At 40.5% G+C, this 21,060-nt stretch overlaps 2 protein-coding genes across 9 annotated transcripts in view; one reads left to right on the top strand and one right to left on the bottom strand.

The window, feature by feature from the left end:
• The window catches only part of RARS2 (arginyl-tRNA synthetase 2, mitochondrial), a 32,401-nt gene extending 30,652 nt beyond the window's left edge, over positions 1-1,749 (bottom strand). Inside the window, exons 1-3 of one of the 5 annotated variants that reach the window (XM_065681279.1) lie at positions 1,728-1,749; positions 768-841; positions 128-233 (exon numbers count right to left, since the gene is read on the bottom strand). Coding sequence is in view for 1 of the 5 variants with exons in the window: in XM_065681274.1 (XP_065537346.1) it covers positions 128-233; positions 768-841; positions 1,532-1,570 (219 nt within the window). In the remaining 4 variants the exon portion in view is untranslated. Of the gene's footprint in view, positions 1-127; positions 234-767; positions 842-1,265; positions 1,504-1,531; positions 1,636-1,727 lie in introns of those variants that run through there. The other 4 variants (XM_065681280.1, XM_065681275.1, XM_065681274.1 and 1 more) reach the window with 4 other exon arrangements.
• The window catches only part of ORC3 (origin recognition complex subunit 3), a 39,531-nt gene continuing 20,150 nt past the window's right edge, over positions 1,680-21,060 (top strand). Inside the window, exons 1-11 of one of the 4 annotated variants that reach the window (XM_065681272.1) lie at positions 1,680-1,810; positions 5,703-5,757; positions 8,380-8,477; positions 12,504-12,648; positions 13,880-13,981; positions 14,941-15,095; positions 15,758-15,894; positions 17,971-18,130; positions 18,938-19,051; positions 20,260-20,393; positions 20,662-20,725. In XM_065681272.1, the coding sequence (XP_065537344.1) occupies positions 12,609-12,648; positions 13,880-13,981; positions 14,941-15,095; positions 15,758-15,894; positions 17,971-18,130; positions 18,938-19,051; positions 20,260-20,393; positions 20,662-20,725 (906 nt within the window). In that variant the 5' untranslated portion in view covers positions 1,680-1,810; positions 5,703-5,757; positions 8,380-8,477; positions 12,504-12,608. Of the gene's footprint in view, positions 1,878-5,702; positions 5,758-7,096; positions 7,138-8,379; positions 8,478-12,503; positions 12,649-13,879; positions 13,982-14,940; positions 15,096-15,757; positions 15,895-17,970; positions 18,131-18,937; positions 19,052-20,259; positions 20,394-20,661; positions 20,726-21,060 lie in introns of those variants that run through there. The other 3 variants (XM_065681269.1, XM_065681270.1, XM_065681271.1) reach the window with 3 other exon arrangements.

Raw genomic sequence — 21,060 nt, 5'->3', positions numbered from 1 at the left:
CATTCAACTACTCTGACCCACATAGATGTTTTGGAGAAAGAAGACTATTTACCATATGGTGCCTATTACTGTTAACACCTGTAAGTTCATTATTGCATAAATATATGATTCAAATGCACTAGCATACCCTTTCAGCTAGCTTCTGAGCTTGAAGATGAAGGTCTTGCGCTAAGCTCTCACTAGAACTGTCTTCTGTTACAGCAGCAACGGAAAGCTGGAAATCAGCAACATGCCTGAAAAACAAAAGAACATACCAAAACCCCTACTGAACCTAGCCTACTTGCCAGACAGAGACACCTGAAAGTTCACTATGTTTACAAAGCTGAGACAGAAGGCCAAATATTACCTCCGCTCCAACACAAACAGAAAGTAAATATGATGAGAACACCATCTCAGAATAAACAACAGTTATGTTCGTTCATAAATGCCATTTAGTTGCTAACATCATTAAAACTCTCAAGCAGGACACTGAAAAAAAAACTTGTAACTTTACATTGGTTCTAAGCAATTTCACATTCAGCTCATTAATGCTGAAACATTTGCCATTCAAGCACTGCCCGTATTTCAGCAATTATATTAATTTCAAGCTCGCTTGCTTGAAAAAATACAGCTATTTTATTAGATTTAATTTATCTTCTATTTGGATTGGCATATTAGCTTAGGTTGGGGTTTTTTTCTGAGTTTCTTTCCCCTATGTCTTGTTAAGCTCTTGCAATAACAAACACAACAATAAAATACAACATTGTAAGATAAAATGTAAATGCTACCGTTTTTTGGAGACAGGAACTGCAGATATGGACTTTATTAAACTTTCTGGTGGCAGATCCAAAACCTTTGAAAGCTAAATTTGAAAGGAAGAACAAAGTGGCTTAAACAAAACACAAGATCCAAGAAAAACACTGCTCCCTGCTTAAATGCTCACGGGGAATGCATCATTTATGTTTGAGAGCAAGTTTCAACCCCAATAAGAAGGCAAACACTTATTAGCTGTTATAAACAATATGCAATACAGACCAAAGTTAAAGGAGTCTTAGAGAAGCAAGACAAAACACCACATATGGCTTTTTGCTTTTGTTTATTTACTTTCCCCCATCAAGGATCCCAACAAACCCCCGCTTGCCTCTACGAACTTGTCTCTACTCCTCACTTGGCTTAAACCGCGCCCGGTAAGCGGGGGACAAGAAGGCCCAGGCCATGCGAGGGCCTCACTAATTAAGCTACTAAAGGCTGGCTTCTTGCCAAGGGAACGAGTCTCCGGAACTCACGGGTTTAAACCCTCTGGGCGGTGGAACCTGTAGCCCGATGCGGGGCTGGTGGCGTGTGAGGCCGCGAAGAGACCGCGGCCGTCCGAGAGGGGAGGAGCGTGGCAGCGATAGGGAGCCCACACCGAGCCCGTGTGGCAGCGGGCCGGAGCGCTCACGCCCGGAGGGAGTGTGTGTGTGTGTGTGGGGTCTGGTTAAGGGCGTGAAGGGGACGTCTCGGGTACGGCGCACCCCTGCCTCCGCGCAGGCTGCGGGAGGGAGCGGCGTACCTGGGAAGCGATGCTCCTCCGAAAGGAACAAGCCGCCATGGTTCCGCCTCCAGGCGGAAGGTCGCGCCTGCGCCTTCCCCACCCGTTTCCGCCAGCCCAGGGGCGGGCTGGGTCGTACCATTCTGAGGACAGGGGTGGGAGAGGGAGGAAGAGCGCATTGGTGCCCTCGGCGCAGGGGCGGCGGAGGCTGTCTCACCGTGCCGGGGCAGCGTTCCACGGGGAAGCAGGGGGCCGTTCCCGCGGTGCGCGTGCGCGTCGTGTTCTGTCGGCGGCTGGGCGGTGCGTCCGGTGCTGAGGGTATTTGTGGCGCGAGAGGGGCGACATGAGCACGTGCTCCGTCTCCAAGGTGAGGGGAGGGCGGAAAGGAAACGGGAAACATGGGGCACCCTCTGCCGTGGCTCCGGGCGCGCGGGGCGGCCTCCGGGTTCGCTCCTGCCCCGGCACTGCCCCGGGCCGAGCACCATGAGGAAGAGCGCGGCTCTGCGGGTACTGAAGGAGCTACCCTGTCCCTTTGTCGCGGTCTGCGGTCGTTCTCTCTGCTGTCCTCATCCACGGTTCTCATTCCCTGTGCCCAGGCTCCCGTCTGCCCCATCCCCTGCTGTGTCAGGTCTTGGCTGCTCTTCATCCGTGCCATGGTGCCCGCTCGGTCCCGTTTTACCTTCTTTCTCCTCACAGCAGACAGTCAGCCCTCCTGCCCTGCTGCTCTGTGCTGTTAGCGCACTAAAAACGCTCGTACTCGAGGTAAACCTCACAGCAGTGCTGTGGCTGTAGGTGTTGTCACTTTTGGCTCAAGTCTGTTGGCACTGCTTGCTGCCACTTTGAAAACTCATTGCATCTCTCCTCGGAACTAATGTAATAGAGAAATAAAAGCAGAAGTGCTGTTACTCACAAATAATATTAAATATCTATTATTGCCTTGATATTTATGAGCTGAAGGCTTTTACCTGGCCTGTAGTTGGGTTGGTAGTAGGTGCAGGGCATTCATCAGGGTGTAAATATGTAGTGAGACTGAAAATGTTGTATTGGAATGTTTAATTTATGTTCTATCTCACTTGATGCTGTAATGAGCAATAGCAGTGGTTTGCAGCAGAAGGATGCATTTTAGACTCAAAATACCCCTGTCCCTTATATTGTTTTGCACTAAATCGTGGTGTGCAGCTGTATCCTTTGGTGGGGAAGTTGCTAGTTATTACTTTCAGGAGTAAAGGGAAGTACTTCCAAAGTGAAAATTCAAAACAGGTGGATTTCCCTTCAAAAAATGACTGCTGCCTTTAACTAGGTAGTGAAACATGTCCCAGTGCCTTGCCCTTGTGTCTTACCATATCGTAGAATCATGTAATGCTTTGGGTTGAAAGGGACATTAAAAGTCATTTAGTTCCAACCCCCCTGCAGGGACACCTTCCACTAGACCAGGTTGCTCAAAGCTCCATCCAACCTGGCCTTGAACACTGCCAGGGATGGGACAGCTTCTCTGGGCAACTGTCCTCACAGTAAAGAATGCCTTCCTAATATCTAATCTAAATCTGACCTTTTTCACTTTAAAGCCATTCTGCCTTCCCTACATGCTGTTGTAAAAAGTCCCTCTCCAGCTTTCCTGAGGGCCCCTTTAGGTACTGGATGGTCTCCCCTGAGCCTTCTCCAGGCTGAACAAGCCCAGCTCTCTCAGCCTGTGTTCGCAGGAGAGGTTCTTCAACACTTGGATCATCTTTGTGGCCTCCCCTGGTGTGGCTCAAGCAGGTCCATGTCCCTTTTATGTTGGGGGCCCCAGAGCTGAACACAGTATGCTGCTGAGTGCAGTATGTAGTACTTTGCCATTTTATATTGTGGTCTGTACTACACTGAGTGGTGTAGGGAAATCCAATGCTTGTAAAACATTAAATAGTATTTGTGTTTGATTTGATTAAACATAAATTGTTTCTTTGTATAGAATTATAGAATAGTTAGGCTTGGGAAGGACCTTAAGATCATCTAGTTCCAACCCCCCTGCCATGGGCAGGGACACCTTCCACTAAACCATGTCACCCAAGGCTCTGTCCAACCTGGCCTTGAACACTGCTAGGGATGGAGCACTCACAACCTCCCTGGGCAACCCATTCCAGTGTCTCACCACCCTAACAGGAAAGAACTTTTTCCTTATATCCAATCTAAACTTCCCCTGTTTAAGTTTTAACCCATTACCCCTTGTCCTGTCACTGCAGTCCCTGACGAAGAGTCCCTCCCCAGCATCCCTGTAGGCCCCCTTCAGATACTGGAAGGCTGCTATGAGGTCCCCACGCAGCCTTCTCTTCTCCAGGCTGAACAGCCCCAACTTTCTCAGCCTGTCTTCATACGGGAGGTGCTCCAGTCCCCTGATCATCCTCGTGGCCCTCCTCTGGACTTGTTCCAACAGTTCCATGTCCTTTTTATGTTGCGGACACCAGAACTGCACACAATACTCCAGGTGAGGTCTCATGAGAGCAGAGTAGAGTGGCAGGATCACCTCCTTCGACCTGCTGGTCACGCTCCTTTTGATGCAGCCCAGGATACGGTTGGCTTTCTGGGCTGCGAGCACACACTGGAGCCGGTTCATGTTCATTTTCTCATCGACCAACACCCCCAAGTCCTTCTGCGCCGGGCTGCTCTGAATCTCTTTGCCCAGTCTGTAGCTGTCCCTGGGATTGCTCCGACCCAGGTGTAGGACCTTGCACTTGGCATGGTTAAACTTCATGAGGTTGGTATCAGCCCACCTCACAAGCGTGTTGAGGTCCCTCTGGATGGCATCCCTTCCCTCCAGCATATCAGCGAAACCACACAGCTTGGTGTCATCAGCAGACTTGCTGAGGGCACACTCAATCCCACTGTCCATGTCACCAACTAAGATGTTGAGCAAGACCGGTCCCAATCAATCTTTTATGTATATGATTTACAGTTATTTTGGCCAACTCCAGTTGTGCCAACTCTCAACTTACTGTTCTGTTGCTTACTGTTCTGACACGTTGTGTGTGGTGAAATTGTTCCAGAGCGTTTAGGATCTGTAGAACAGCCACAGCTTTTGTCCAGCTGATTTTAGATGGTTGTTGATATATGTTGTAGCACGTAAATTATCTGAAGGCTTCTGCAATTCATAAGGCTGGTTTTCAGAGGAAACCAATATTCTGATTAGTGTTTTATTGCAATCTCTTATTTGCATAAGAAAGAAATTATCATCTTCAAAGTCACTCAACAAAGTAGTGCCTGTGATCAAAATTAAATATACCTCTGGAGTTTTAGTTTCACTAGGTCAATTATTATGCTAGTTACTGAACTATCCTAGGCTGAGTTCTGCAGTCGTTGCTTGTATAAGCATCTTGATTGAGAAACACAGGATTCAGTCAGTCTGTTTATCTCTCTAGAATACTTGTGTGTTTCATTCCCTCTTGCTGTACAGCTACAGCTGGGAAATGCGTGTGTTTTCTGATACATAAGAAATCATTATAACCCTTCGAAAGAGATGAATTTTTAAGAAGATGGGGAAAGAAATTTCAGATTTTCTAGAAGAAAATTTAAAAAATCTTCCAGAATTCAAAACTTGAATCTTGTGCTTTATATCCTCCTCCTTTGTGATGAGATGGATCTAACTGGGAGATGAATTCTATCTGGAGGGCTTCCTTGGAGCCAAGGTTTTTATTTGTCATTCTGCTAAACGTCTTTCCTTTTTCAAGTTGGGATGCCCTTGTCCTGTGTAGCTAGGGTGCGTCATTGGCTTCTGTAAGTGACCTATTAATACCCATTGCATTATTCTAGATCACCTATTCTATGCATCTTGGTCTCTTGCCTTTTTTGTTGTTGTTTTTAACTGAAACGTACTGAGAAAACTCTATTGATGTGTCCCCAGGGAATCGTTTCCTCTTAATTCTAAACCTGTTGGAGGGTATAAGATGTTTAAAGACTCTGCTGCTGTTCTAGTTGATGGTTGAATTGAAGAACATAATGGGAAGATGAAAGAGTTCTTCCCAAATAAGCTGGGATACTGTTTCAGCTTGAAGCAGGAATATAAAGGGGCAACATGCAGATCAATATCCTTAGGATGCTGGTAGTTCAGTTCGAATTGTTGGTTTAATGGAGCACTGAAATTAAAGGAGAATAAAGTGGCCTGAGGAACCAGTCGGATTGATGTTCATATTGAAGTTTACATTTTTTTGCTATTCCCTAGGGCTGCTTTGTTTTTAAGCCAAGTCCCAAGAAGAGAAGGGTGTCTCAGAAAACAGGTCAGTGCATTTTAATATTTGTTTCCATGCTTGAACCTGGAAGGTCCACCACATCTGATTGAGTTCTGTCATAGCTGCTTGAGGATTTTCATTGCTCCTTGATGTCGATATTGCTGAAAACTCATTTCTTCTGAGGAACCCCAGCAAATTGTTGGCTAGTGTGAAAGTTTTTTTAGCAATGAAAATTGAATAGCTGTCTTTGTCTCTGCACTTTTTTTTTAACAAGAGTACTCCTTTCCATGTGACCAGTAAATTGTTTACTGGCAAATTGTTTATCTGAGTGAGCCACCTTTAAGCTATGGGAGTTAGAAATGATATCTCATTCCTAAATCTCATCGTATGGTGGGTTGTTTGCCTAAGTTTCTTGAGAAAAGAAAGAAAAGCCATTTGTGAAGATCCCATGGCTTCTGTCTGCTAGTATTTGTTATATATATTTTCTCCAGCCTATATGCAGTATATACAGGTCTCTTGTCATTTGAGGAAGACTGAGCAGGACTGACTCTTATTGGAGCCACAAATAATGCTGCTTAAATAGTTGCTGTTAGAGACTCGGTTAGGAAACTTACCCTTCTTATTCCCAGGTTAAACTTTTGGCAACCAGAGCTGTCAAAAGGTGCGACAATTTGTATTAAAAAAGTGGAGAAGAAAGTCATAAGGCCAGATTTTTGTGGACATCACCGCAGGCTCATTCATTACTTGCTGTACCACCTGCTTTAAAAGTAGTCTCAAATTATTTTCAGTGAGAGTTGGCACATCTGTAGCTCAGGGAGTGAATGGCAGGCTGTCATTTCAAGTCATTGCAAGGTGAATAAACCAACAACCAAGACCTATGCACTTAAACCGTATTGAAATTTTACCCCTTACTGGATATTATGTTTTAATTTTTGCAAGGTTAGCAGTGCTTGGGTAAATCCTGCTAAACATGTTGTTAGCAAATGCTTTAAGATAGAAAAATAAATTTGACTGAACTGCCCCTAAATGAAAGGCAGAGGTGAACTAGTTTGGCTGCTCACAGCAGTTGGTTAGAATGGTGTTCTAAATAATCAGTGCTTTGATGTGCATCATTAAAAGTTTGGAAACCCAAACCTCTGGAGTGTGAGGTTTCAGTTGTGAAACTTCACAGCATCACTAGTTGATAGTGCTCTTGCACCCCATGAAAGGCCTTCTGTGCACATTTGCACCTATAACTTGAGTTTTGGTGATATATATGTATTTGCCAATATGCTAATATACCAGTATGACTTGGTATATTACCTGTAATGTGATTTCATTCAGCTGAAAAGCCTATGGCCTGTGTAATCAGTGTGGGTTATGTATTTTAAGAGATTTTTTTCCTTAGGGATACAAATGAGGTGTCAGGGGAGACAATGAAAATAGAGGGTAAGGAGTGCCTCTTGTTCTTCATTTACAGAGCTGTTTGGGGTGGTTTTAACGCTTTGGGAGACTGAATGTGCCCATCAATTGGTTCTTTGCTAGAGATCAGTCTGACGCTGATGCTCCATTGAATGGCCACCAAATGGACAGTAGTGGATAGCAAACATTTTTTTTATATGCATATGCTTAGAAAAAGTAATGGTTATATTTAATGTTGCAGCAAAGCAACAGTTAACAGGCTATTTTATTTTGCCTTCAGTTCTTGTGTGCTTCCAGGTGGTATTAGTGAGGCCTTAAACCTACCCCAGGCCTGCTGAATGTATGCTGGGAGGAGAAGAATGGTTGCAAGCCCATACCCTTTTTTTTTTTTAAGGGAAATGTAAACTGTGTGAGTATGGGAGGAAAAATGACAAGAAGAAGCTCACTCAGTTATGCAAGTTTCCATTCAGTCTCCAGTTTTACTCCCAGCTCTGTTGTTTTTCTTTGGTTGGAAGCTGGTGGAGAATTTCTGTACTCACATCTGTGAGGCAGAGCTGCACCTGGGAAGCCAGATGTACTCAGAAAATGTGCCAGGACATGGTTTTATCAAAAAGGGTCTGATTCTCCTTTTCTTTCTCATAAAGAGTGTGTATAGAAGCGAGATGCAATTTCAAGGTGAGCCAGAAATGTAGAGCTAGTTTGTGCTTAAAAGTTTTGTTGGCATAGTTGTGTCAGTTAAATATATTTAAATACATTTCATGTAAGCAGACAGTCCTTTCCCAGCATACCTTATTATTTTTAGGAAATTGGTGTTACCTGCATCTTCCCTGTGGAACAGAAAGAGTTTTCATGTGTCTATTCTTGCAAGCCTTTATGATTCATATCTGACTAATAGTAGAGGAGGACTGAATATTTAATAGGTGAAAGAGACCCACAAAACTTTCTGAAGCAAGGGAAAGATTTATTTTTCATTTTTATTTTAATAATAAAGGCTGTTTGCTCTGATTTAGCCTTTAGCTCATGTGGGACTTGAGATAGAAGCCAATTTACCTTTTGCCTGAAGATCTGGATAACAGATTCTGCTTGTTCCCATGCTTATTCTGTCAGATACCAGCAGTTAATTAACTGGTTAAGAGAAAAGTTATCTCCCTCAGATATATACATATTTTAAGATGTTCTTGTTTCAGTCAGATGCTTCATTTTCTTGTTAGCAAAAAATGTTTTGTTTCAATAATCTCATTTGTGCTTGCTTTTGCTTTCTTGTTCTAGCTGTCCATTTCAGAGAAGGAAAAAATGATTCGGAGGATAGTGAGTTACGGTTTGATACTTGTCAGTCGTTATGGAATCAGATCAAATTGGAAACAGAGGTGAGTGTTATACCACATACTAAAGCGGTGTTTTGCATTTCTAACAATGCTTCTTTGCTTTGCTTCTTTGCTTCTAGAGATCTTTTTTTACACACTTAAAAGGGCGATTAGCTAAAGCACTAAAAAGGCCAGAAGTACTGATGAGACTGAAATTGCTGTCCAGAATATAAAAGAGTGATAATAAATCCATCAATTAAACATTACTTTTAGCCACTGAACTACATGCTTCTAATGCTTCAAGCTGCTTCTTCTAATCTCTTCTTATTAATAGTCCTTTTTATTAATTCCTGGCATACTGCTGTTCTCTACCTTCAATTCAGTTACATGCTTGCCAGCCCTCTGAGGATTTTAGGCTGCTCTTGAGCTCAGTGTTACAGAGTTCATAGCAGCCTAGAATTCACAGTGGATTTATGTGACTTACAGTTGCACCGATGTCAAATACTGAATGACACAGCTGCAAGTATAGTCTATTGAATTAGTTCAGATAGTGTCAGTGGGGTTGCCTGATGGGTATCGGAGTTAGTTTCGTACTGACCTGCGGCCTCGTAAGTGTTGTGTGTTAGATGGCATGCTGCTGTTGTGTCCCTATAGCCAGCTGGCTTGCATTGTGGTATGAGTAGTTGCTTCTGTATAGCAGGGATTTCCTCCTCTATTCAGTGTCAAGGATTCTGGGCAAGTATTCCATACTCCTCTGCCTGCTGTTGGGCTCTAGACACTGAGAATTTTTTTTTTTCCAAAGTTTGTTTTGGGATGAAAGTAGAAGCCAGCTGGATGTAACTTAAAATCTGGACCCTTGGGCTAAACTCATAAATTCCTTTAATTCTGTTCCTACTATTCCTTGATCCAGCTCCCTTTGACTAGTCAGCACCCTTTTCAAACCGTAACTAGCCAGGCTGTACAAAGCAGTGCACTAAACTGCAATGCTGCTTATAGAGAATGAACAGAAGTTTGTGAAGGTATATTTGGTAAATTCCTGGCAGCTGCTTCAACTTGACAGGTTAGCTGCTAGCCTTGCCAATAATGTTGACAGCTGCGCCAGAAACTGCCTTGTCAACTACAAAATGGACTACAGGGAAGATGGCATTCTATAGCTACTTCTGGAAGACCTTTACTTGGATCTTCTTCCTTTGGCACAGTGTTGTCAAGGCTTTTGAGATAATGCTTCTACACTACCAACAGTGGCTACAGGATTTTCAGGTTGGAGAAGTGCTGGGGTTTTTTCCCTAGTGCACTGCAAGGATTTTTTCCAGAGCAGGAGGCACAGCCCATCATAGTGGAAGACTCCCTTAATCACTCAGAAGCACAGAGTCATTGCCATCTGGAAAATCATTGTTTTTCCTTGTTCTAAATCTCCTACCCTTGTTTTCTCTGCGGCTGCTAGGAGTTTGCCAGATAACTTTCTTCTGCTATTCCTCCTCCTGATGGAAGACAGTTCATCCTACATTGACAAATTGATAGGGGATATGCCTTAGAGTTTGATTTGCCCAAAGGCAGATTGCCTGCTATACCTATAATTTTCTTTATCCAGCTACGAGGGTATATTTTTTTCTCTCAAGTTTTGAATTACCATCTTTTTATCCTGCTGTTGGCAAACTTGGGGGTGATGAGGTAATGATTGTTTTTACATCTAAAATAATGTGATAATTCAGGTTGAAAGTCTCTTGTCTGAACTCCTGCTCATAACAGCATCATCTGTGAGGTCAGACGAGGTAGGTGGGAGCTTTATCCAGTTAGGATTTTCTTTCCTATATACTTTCAAACTGGTGTAGTAAGCCTGAGCTGTGGCAGAATACTTGGGAAGCAGATGGCTTGCTGGTTTGGACTTTTATTCTAGGAGTTCTGGTAGTGTGCTAAGGGAGCTTAGAGGATGGTCTAAGTTTTTGCCAGGGCACTGTTATGTTGGCAGACCTTGTACTTGTGCTAGTGTTTTCCCAGTCTTTGATGTCTACTTGAGGTGTTGGAAGAGTGAAGAGAATTTCACCTTCAGGCACTTTGTTGTGGAGCACTCTTGACCTTTGTATATCCATCATAAACTGTGCTGTGATTGTAGCAGCACCATCTGTCATCTGCTTGTGACATTCTTTCAGGCTTTTCACAACATGAAAAGTTGGCAAAAGTACTGCAGAAACTGTCCTTAATTTTTTGGAAGGTGGATTTTGGACCTTTTCTGTTTTCAGTATTGCAAGGTAAACCAGTTTTGACCCTTGCTGTCACCAGTGGTCTTGCAAATGTTCTTATTATGATGCATTTCATCAAAGGCTTTCACAAACATTCCTTTCCTGTAAGGTGAGGAATTCCAATTGCCAGTCTACCTCGATCCAGGTTAGAAACAAAAGCCTAAGTATAGAGCTTATAATATGGTAATTTTAGCTCTAATGTGCGGATAAGGGTTTTCAGACCGCACAATAGATAATCTTGACCAAACCTAGTGTAGCAGCAGGAGCTGAACTTTCAGTATGACTTTGCCAGAGTAAGCAGTGTTGTGCAAGTAAATGAGCTGGTCCCTCGAGATGCAGAGCAGCCTGGCATGCTTTCTGCAGCACTACCAAAGTAGTGCCAGCAGCAAGTTTGTTTTGACGACAGAAGACTGGTGGATTTTAAGAAAACTTAGTAAATGTGTAGTGCTGTGGCAGCCTGAATTCCATCTTCAAAAGTGTGCATTGGACGAAGTAATATATAATGTAATCATGCTTAGTAAGGATTCAGGTTATTGTTTAGAACAGCTTAGTGAAAACATGTACAGTAATGATCAGAAGAAGCTCAAGGTCTGATGACTTTTGAAGAAGCAGCTCAGAGGAGGTGTGGTAATACAGGAGGTGTTAAGATGCTGTTATAAAGCTGATGGTGTAAATTCTTCTTGTTAAAGCCATGTTACAGTTTCTTCTGAGTTGCCATAGAATTTACTGCGTGGGAGCTCAGAGGTGTACAATCAACATCAGAAAGGCCAGAATATTTTATAATAAGCAGAGGGTGAAAAGACTAAGATTACTTAGTGTACAGTTTTATCAGAGAGCAAGAGGAACTCCTGTGTGTAATGGAAATGGAGCTCAAGTTTCTGAGCAGGCATCATGTGCAGTCTCCTGGAGATGTCCCTTTAACTCCTTTGATAGCTGTCTCATCAATGCTGCTAGGAATGGCCTTTACCACTTAGTTTAAATTCAGGTTCACTGCTGTGTATGTCACTTCCTTGATGATTTTACTGGGGGCAGGGATTTAATCCAGTTCTTAACATCTGTGTTCTAGAGTATATATTGATATGCTGAACCTCAGAGTACAGGGATGTTTTTTTTGTGTGTTCTAGCAGAAGGAATACCTTGGATTAGAGACAGATTTTCAAAGGCACATACATAATTCAAGAAATACATAATGCTGCCACTGTGTCTGCTTTTAAAAGTTTCATCTTTCCCTGTTTTCTCTCACCTTTCTATGTATTCCTATGTATACATATTCTTATATGAAAATTATCCTGAAGGGCAAAAGACGGTGTAGCAAATGTAGCAGTTACGTATTTTTCCCTATAAAGCATACTTAATACTTCCCTTTTTCTTTTGTTTTGTTTTGTTTTTTCTCCTTTCATCCTGAATTAGATTTGGAGAGATTGAATGTTTGCTCTCATGTAAATCTCTCAAAAAAATGTTTTGTAAGCCAAAAGACAATAACAGCTATTTTCATGAACATATTTCCATAAACTAATTATATTGTTTTATTCCTCCTATGTCACTTACACTTTGTCAGATGTTGGTTTTTTTCCTCCTCCTTTGAAGCTTCTGGAGTGACAACACAGTTAAGCTCATTTGCTTTCCAAGTTGAGGCATTTGACCAGAAGTTCCAAGATTGGAAATGGCTGTGTTTGCCCCACAGTGAATAAATTAACATGTTTATAGTTCACAGGAAAACTTAGTATTACTTAAAATTTTACCCTGGAGTTTTGAGGATTAAAAATTATGCAGCGAAGGGCTAGGAGCAGGAAAATGCTCTGATGTTCCCACATCTTCATAAATAAAATCTCTCTGTGTTTGTTTACAGCGAATACAAGAAGACTTGAATAAGCAGTTACTTGATAACCTAGTAAGTTTTTTGAGGCGATCTCATTCTGAGCTCCAAAGAAAGACAACAGACTGGACTTGTCGGATGAAGTCCAGAGAAATCCCCACTGCAGCTCTTGTCTTAGGTAATTTTTTAAAGTATATTTTGGTGTGTACATGCACTTAAAACTGTCACAAAGATCAAGGAAAAATACAGTCGTGACTTCTAGCAATTATTGTGAGCAATATAGGCATAAGAAATTTTAACAGAAGAGGCTGGACTAGGAGAAGAAAGCAGGATAAGACCTCTTTCCACTTTTATGCATAATAGCATATGCATAGTAAGTTAGCATCTTCCCTAAAGGTTTGTCTTAGGCAGCTGCTAGTGATTTAGAGGGATTTTTTTCCTGAGGTTCTGAAGATGGTTTGATTTTGTTCCTGTTTCTGCCACAGACACACTTAGTGTTGGCTAACGGTGGAATTACATAGCTTCTGTATTTCTGATACATGTTCTTGCAGTGCATCTTTACCTGTAGGAGAGCAGTGTCATTATCTTGGAAAAGGAGAAGAAGGTTAAGAAAATAGTGGAAGATCATATTACTGAAGTTGGTGAAGTTTGGAATTGTTCGTTTGGTGCTTTCCTTCTCCCCCCACCCTCTTCTTTCAAAGGGTTGTAACTACAATCCTGAACCTGGTTCAAGGCAACCTGCTGCATTTTCAGTAGGTCATTTTAGGGAACCTGAAATCAGGCCTGTGCATCAAGTTTACTATGTGGGCGCTAACAAATTGTGAAAGGTAGTCTACGTTTGTGGGCAGTAATAAGTGAGAAGCTCCTGCTCTGTAGAAGAAGCTGTGAACTGCCTTCTGGAGGGGCTTTTTTTTGTTGTTGTTGACTAAGGATATTAATATTTTCCTCCTTACATAAGCCATGTGAGGATCCAGGTCTTGGGTATATGCAGTGTTGCTCTTTTACAGAAGGTGAACTTTGTTTTCTGGTCCGCAGGCCTTAGATGACCATGGATGGCTTTTGAGGGTATGAGCAGCAGGGAAGATAGAAAACCAATCCTGCTTCTTGCACGTTTGTACCCCATAGAATTATTTTTTTAAAGCACCCAACCAACCAACCCCCCCCCCACCCCCCAAACTGTGAGGGGTTTTTGCAGAGGTTCCCTGTTCACTGTAATCAGGTAGTATTAACATGTATGTCTAATCTTGTGCCGGTTTTTCATCTTTCATCATAGATGATGCAGTGCTTTTCATTCCTTCTTGAAATATTTGAAGTGTCATCTGGGTTTTTTCTGCTGTTCAGTTTATTATTAAATCATGGTGGTCACAAATCACAGGAAAAAATGCCCTTAAAATTTTTTCTTTTTCTAGGTGTAAATGTTACAGATCATGACTTGACTTTTAGAAATCTCTCAGAAGCCCTTCAAAATATTACTCCTTATATAGCCTTGCTGGAAGCCAAAGATTGCCCAGGTAAATACTGCAATAGCTTTGCTGCTTCTTCTGAATAAGCTAACAACTAACTAGAAATTCTAGCTTGTGCACCCAAATGTAAGAATAATCTTAGAATCACAGAATGGTTTGGGTTGGAAAGGACTTCAAGATCATCTAGTTCCAATCTATTCCCATGGGCAGGGACGCCTCACCCTAGACCAAGTCGCCCAAGGCTCGGTCCAACCTGATCTTGAACACAGCTAGGGACGGAGCAGCCACACATTCTCTGGGCAACCTGAGCCAGTGTCTCACCACCTGCAGAGTGAGAGGGGTCTTGGAGACTTTCTAAAGATTTGCTCAATCCCATGTTAACATAGCAGTAATGCCTACTACTGTATTGTAAGAGGTGACCAGTTCTGTTTAAAAACAATGAAGATTGAAATAAGTGCTTAGTTCTAGCAAAAACGTCAAGAGCATGCTGCTTAGTCCCTTGCATATTGATGTTGTAGGTTGGCTTTTCTCTTGTTTAATTGGATAGTGTATGTATGCATTCCGTATTTTAAACGCTTACAGTCATGTTATTAAAGTGGGGAATGCGTAGAATAAAATTTTTCCCACTCTCCTTGTTCTTTTTTTAATTTTTTAAGTAAAAAGACCAGAATCACTTCCAGCAGCATCCCCAGATCCATGGGTTGGCTGCATTGTTTTAGGTTTTTTTTTAGGTCACTCCAATGGCATGTGGCTGGAGTTCAGGAAAGGTGTAGGACCAACATCTTGACCCGAATTGTTGCTATCTAGGCAAATTAATAGCATAATTTTTATTGCATTAGCATGTGTATCATGAATATTTTCAAGCTTTCTGTAGCATGAGATGTGCATTCTGGGTAAAGAAGACACATAATCAGAAAATTGAACACATAATAAGGGATAACGGGGTGATATTTTAGAGTATGAGTTGAATAACCGAATGTCTTTACTGTGTGTCTAAAAATGTGAAGGCATAAAAAATCTGATGCAGAAGCTGATGGGGCAGCTGATGAACTGCTCTACTGATGTGGTCGCATTGGAAGATGAGGACTATGTACAGGTTTCTCAGAATAGAATACGTTGTTCAATGAAATCTGTTGTCGACTGGTATGAGAGTGTAACAAAGGTATGTTTTGGGGTTTAATTGGGAGCTAGAAGCTTAACATGCAGTATCAACTTCATGCCAGGAGTGCTTTTCTCCCAGGAGTGCTGAGATGTTTATTAAAATAACACTTTATGCAAGAACAGCCATCCAGGGTAAAGGCACCCTATTAGTGATAATGTCCTGTTCTGTCACCTGCAGCCCAGACTACATTGACAATCAGTGAGAAAGTAACTTTCAAAATGTTTTTGCATCTTTGTGTTTAATAAAGCTAATGAAATTTAAAGTTTTGCTTCTGTCATGAAGTTAAAACCGATTTTATGATGACTTCTTCACAAGCAGTGTGTTTAAAAAAAAGTTTAGTGACCACATTTTTATTACTGGATAAAGATACAAGAAATGAGCAATGTCTCATGTATGCAATGTGTGAATTTCATCAGTTCTGTCCCACAGAGCTGTTCTTGCCTTTGTTGGTATGTGGGATTTTAAGATTTGTTTATGCTTTGTACTTCATGCTGTGCCAAACAGAAGGAAGAAAAATTGCAGTTCTAGATGCTAATAATAAATGCAGCTGTAGTGAAAATCACCTCATGTCACTTTCAGACATTATAATATTGTAGATGAGATTCAGTCTTTTTATTTTATTTTGTCTTATGTTTATTAATGCATAACAAATGGCTTTAAAGAAAACAGATTCTGAAACTCTGAGCAAAAAAAGAACTTCCTCTTCAAAACACCAGCAGTCTCCTCCAGTTGTAGTTATATTCAAAGACATGGAAAGTTTCACCACAAAAGTACTTCAAGACTTCATAGTCATCAGCAGGTAAGGAGAGCTGAAGTTTAGTTCTTCCACTCTTTTACCCATTTTCTATTTGCAGCTGTTTCGAAGTGTAACAGTGAGGGCAGTGGAGAATTGGAATCAAATACTGATGCTGCATCTTTGCTGCAGTGATTTTGCAAAAACCTGTTGGTTAAGTTTTGGGGATAAGTTATCCTAAGGCTAACCTGGGGCTCTGAAGCAGTGTGCCAAAGGGCTGGGTTGAGATATTGGGTGGCTGATTTAAGTCTTTACATAAGAATATTTATTGGTACTAGTTGTTACAGAATTTGTGATTGTGAAACTGATTTTTCAAGATGCCTAGATCTTTCTTCTGTAGACTTTTACAACTGTATGACTACTGATTTAATGCTGTTTAAAGGTCACTAGCTTACTAATGGGAGGATATAACACTTAACCCAGAGAATTTTTGTGTCAACCAGGATCTGTAATGAGTAGCTGACTACTTCAGGTGCTCCTGTGCTTCTGTTTGTCCTTAACCTGTCTTCCTTAATATAATCTCATGCATTCTAACCAAAACCCATGCTATTCTCCAAAAAGAGTATCTTATATTCAGTCCCCAGCTTGAAAGTACAGGTGCAGCAAAATTGTGGCTGCAGTTGTACAATGCAGCTGCAGCATGCATGCCTTACGTTACCTCTCGATAAGGCTAGGCAATTTCTCTTGCTGAGAGACCCACAAAAAAACCATTTTTCTACTTCAGATCTGGCAGATGGGCTCTCTAGGGAGCATTTGAAGAAGTAAAATCAGAAATGCACAATTATCTGGAAATAATTAGGGGGTAAAGCAGGGGGGAATGAGGTTTCAATCATTAAGTGTTGTGTTTATTTTAATTTTTGTGTCAAGGATAGATACCTGAGTATATGGAATGTAGGTGAAGTGCTGTTCATGTCTATCTGTCTACTATTTGTAAATACACTTTTTTAATTGGTTGTGCGTCCCTTCACAAGAAAGTTTTAGAGGGTTCAAATGAGCTTTTAACTAAATATTGTCTTGATTATAGTAAACAGAAGATGGGTAAAATAGAAGCTTGGCAGAGTTGCATAATACATCGAAAACAGGCCTCTGCGTAATGGTAGAGGTTGAATTTATTCTCTCCATTTCAGTCTGAAATGTGTTTAATAAAGGGTGAAGTTGGGTGAATGCGAGAGGTTCTTCTGACTGGTTCATCACAAGATTCAATTTCTTGCCAATATTCTTAGGTTATCAACAGTGGACAGTAATAGATGAAGTTTATCTGTTTTATGTTTAAGTCCCTAGCAATGACTTCTGAGGGGCTCTAGAAATGAAATAACTGTGGGATAACAATTAAAACACCAAGGTCAAAAAGTTGCTGTGGTGAAACCAGGCAACCAGAATAAATTGGCAATTTTAGCCTAGAAAATATTTTACGATAACAGAATTTGTATCTCCTTAACACTGATTTTTTTAAAAAAGGGGAAAATGATGATTAAATAATACTGAAAGCCCTGCATCTTGAATAATTTGATGCTTTTCACAAGGAATGCACGGAATTCAATCCTGGTTATCCATTCTCAAAGCATATACTAAAAAAAAATCTGAAGAGGAAGATTGAATCTGAAGAAGTTGGAATTCTTTATTTTTAAAGTCTAATGAGAACACAGAATATTAGAAGTGTTTAATATTTATTTTCCATGTATTAAATGGTGCAAAATCTGTACATTTTCTGGAGACTGTTAGCTGGGTTATGTCTTCTTTATTTCTTTGGGGAAAAAAAGAAGAAGATTCAGTTATCTGAGTATAACTTTGGGGGCAGATAGGAGCAGTACGATACTCTAACTGAAAAGATGCTTTTTATGCCATTTCCTGAAATTTGAATTCTAAAATATTATTTAATTTCCTTTTCTGCTTTAGGACTTTAAATAGCTTCCATTCTTTTTCATTTTACTCTACATCAAAACCCTTTTAGGTTACTGGCAACAAATCTTTTAATTTACCCATTTCTGCAACTTAGGGCTGTAGTAGGAGCATAATACACTTGTTTTATGATTTTCTATAATGTAATTATTGTGGTTTTTTCTCCTTTTCCCCATGATCTAGTCAGCATATCCGTGAATTACCTCTAGTACTGATTTTTGGAATCGCTACATCTCCAATGATTATCCACAGCTTACTTCCTCACTCTGTTTCCTCTCTGCTGTGCATAGAGCTTTTCCAGTCCCTTTCCTGTAAGGAGCACCTGTCTACTATAATTGACAAGGTAATTCCCTTTCTGAATAGGAGTGTTTGTGTATTCAAACACAGTATAATACATGTGGCCTTTAGGTTTGTCTGAAGCTTTTGAAATGGAATCTGTTCCTGAGAGCTGTCGATTTTGGGTATTTCTACTCATAGCTGCAAAGTAGCTTAATATTGATACCTTCTTTCTCACATTGAGCCACACTCACATACCTGCTTTCATCTTTCATTTGCACTGACATCTGCCCATGTGTGCTTCAGCAATTACACATTGACATTCCCACCTCTTCATTAAGGCCGTACTTTGATCTGAGTTTTAGTTTGTTCCAGAAAAACATAGCTTTAAACATAGAAAAATCTGGTTCAGCTTGAGTTTTGCTGCTTGTCAGAAATTAGCAGAGTTTTCCAAATGATCAAACCATGTAGATGCTGTGCCTGTACAATTCTCGGTATGCCACTTTGTGCAGGATTTCCAAAATCCCTATTACACATGCTGAAAGTAGTGGTATCCCTGGTGGTTAAAGCACCCTCTCTTCTGTTTGTAATTTTAAAAATAAAGACAAAAATAGCGTTAAGCAAAACTAACTTCAAGTGTTGCATATTAGCAAAAGGTATTTACAAAAATGTAGTGAAATGATAAACTGAAAATCCATCTTTGCATGGATATTTTAGTAGAAGTATTGTTTTTAGAAGTTCGTGTATTAGTACCTCGTTTAGTTGAATGCTGACACATAGTAAGAGTTGTATCAAATTGTGAATGTAAATTTTGATGAGTTGAATTCAGGAAAGAATTTCTGTTGTAGCTACTTTTCCTTTTTGTCTCCCTTAGCTGCTTCTGACGTCCCAGTTTCCCTTTAAACTGGGTGAGAAAGTTCTGCAGGTTCTCATCAACATATTCTTGTACCATGATTTTTCTGTCTGGAATTTTATCAAAGGATTTCAGGTAAGCAATGGTAATAAGAACTTATTGGCTTATATAGATCTTCATCTCTAGATGTATCTGTGTGTCTGAGTCTCTTTCAGGCCTTTGTGGATCATTGACAAGAGTTCTGCAAAGAGTTTGTAGTCCCTGTAATCTGTTCTAATGCAGGATTGTGAAAATTGTTTCTTTCTTGTCTGGTTACATGTGTGAACCTGTTAGTAAAACATGCCCTTTTAGTGTCATATACCTTTAGAATGTTTCAGATTGTTTGATATCTAAGATTCAGTGATTACACATCACCAAGAGAAATATCCTGACTCTAGCACCTTTTCCTGCAGACAGACCTGCCTGGCCTTTGATAGGTTTCAACTCCTCTTATTTGAATGAGTCACCAGGTTTTAGTGAGCCCATGTTGGCTTGATACGAAAATACAAGTCCTGTCTCTGACAGGATATGTCTGTGTCTTTGTGCCTTAAAAGTATTCAAGGATGAAGCAATTTTGGATCAGATTTCCTAAATGATAGGTACAAGGAACCACCATCATCTCGTTATGTCTAGCAGTGATATTTTCTGACAGGAAATGTCTTTCGTCTTTGACAGTTTTCATGTTTTAGAAGTTTTTAGTGAGGTAGTCTGATTGGGGTTTTGTTTTGTTTTTAAGAATAGATGTGTGGAATATACGCTACTATCCTGCAAGGCCCTGATGCTACTTTTCGTACAGCTGAAATCAGTGATAAAGCGCGTTTGTGTGTATGCACAGTAAGAGCTTAGCAGTGTATTTGAAATGGTACATGAAACAGAAATTGAAATTAGGACATGCAGTAAGTTTGCTTCTGTACAGAAGCTGCTTTTCATATCTCTAAATATACTCTGTTATTTGTGAGCACTGGAGCTGAATATATAAACTGAAGAATGCAGTAGTTCACAGAAGTGAATAGAAAATATTTGACAAGCAATAGTTATCATCATGTAAGAGGAGGGAAGGATGAGGTATTGAAAATGAATAGTGCATACAGCAAAAAAGGTAATTATGTGACTGTATTAAGAAGTGATTGATGTGTCTTGTAGTGATTTACAGAATATTTATCAACTGTAGTGAATTCCTTTTGAAGGAATACCATTACTACTGTTGTAGTATATGCACTGTAGTAATAAGAAAGCATTAAAAGGTAGATATAGCAGGGAGGATGAATTTTATTAACTTCACTGTTTCTTGCTTTGTTTTTCAGCTCTGTATTGTTGAACATTTCTATTCCCAGCCTCTTAGTGTACTGTGTTGCCAACTGGAAGATGCTAAGAGCAGGGTAAATGCTTTATCACACGATCAGTGTGAAAACATTCGAAGGCTGCCCTCTTTTAGAAGGTAAAAGGCTAAATAAATTTTGGACAATCTTGTATTTAGTCAGCTTTTTTAAAAAATGAAATGAATATGTAAATGTAGCTCTGTGAAAACTAGATCATTTGTGCATGTGTTTCTGTTGCAAAGGGAATGCTGGATTTGACTGTCCCTTTTTGAATCTTTCCAAAGATATCCTTGTAGCAGCATAAACTGTTTGAAATTTTAAGCCCTGTAATCTTCAATCATACTTTACAGTGTATTTTTTATGTTCTTGTTTTTTTCTTGCTATCAGATATGTAGAAAGGCAAGAAGCAGAGAAACAGATTGCACTGCTCACAGCAGACAGCTTCTTAAAGGTAAAATTTCAAGAATGTCTTTGGAAAGCACAAATAACTTTCCCAATATATTACTTCCTGGAGCGTAATAAAATACAAGACTAAGATGTGTAGTTCCGTGTAACATCTTTTGCAGTACATACTGTACTTCATGTCCAGTAACGGAGAATTGGGACTGGGAGGCCAGAATTTCAAATCTCTAGGGCTGCCACGTATACTGTTATACAAAACTGCACAACTTTTCTTACATAAACTTTTAGCTATGTGTAGAAATATAACTGCTTAAAAAGAAGGTTATAAGCTTTATTTATGGCCTGGTCTTTTAACGCTTACTCAGATTGACTTTCTTGGAAAGT

Source organism: Lathamus discolor, chromosome 5 (assembly GCF_037157495.1).
Source record: "Lathamus discolor isolate bLatDis1 chromosome 5, bLatDis1.hap1, whole genome shotgun sequence".
NCBI classification, from domain to species: Eukaryota; Metazoa; Chordata; class Aves; order Psittaciformes; family Psittacidae; genus Lathamus; species Lathamus discolor.
The sequence above is the reverse complement of the archived record's forward strand: the minus strand, read 5'-3'. Positions and strand labels throughout refer to the sequence as shown.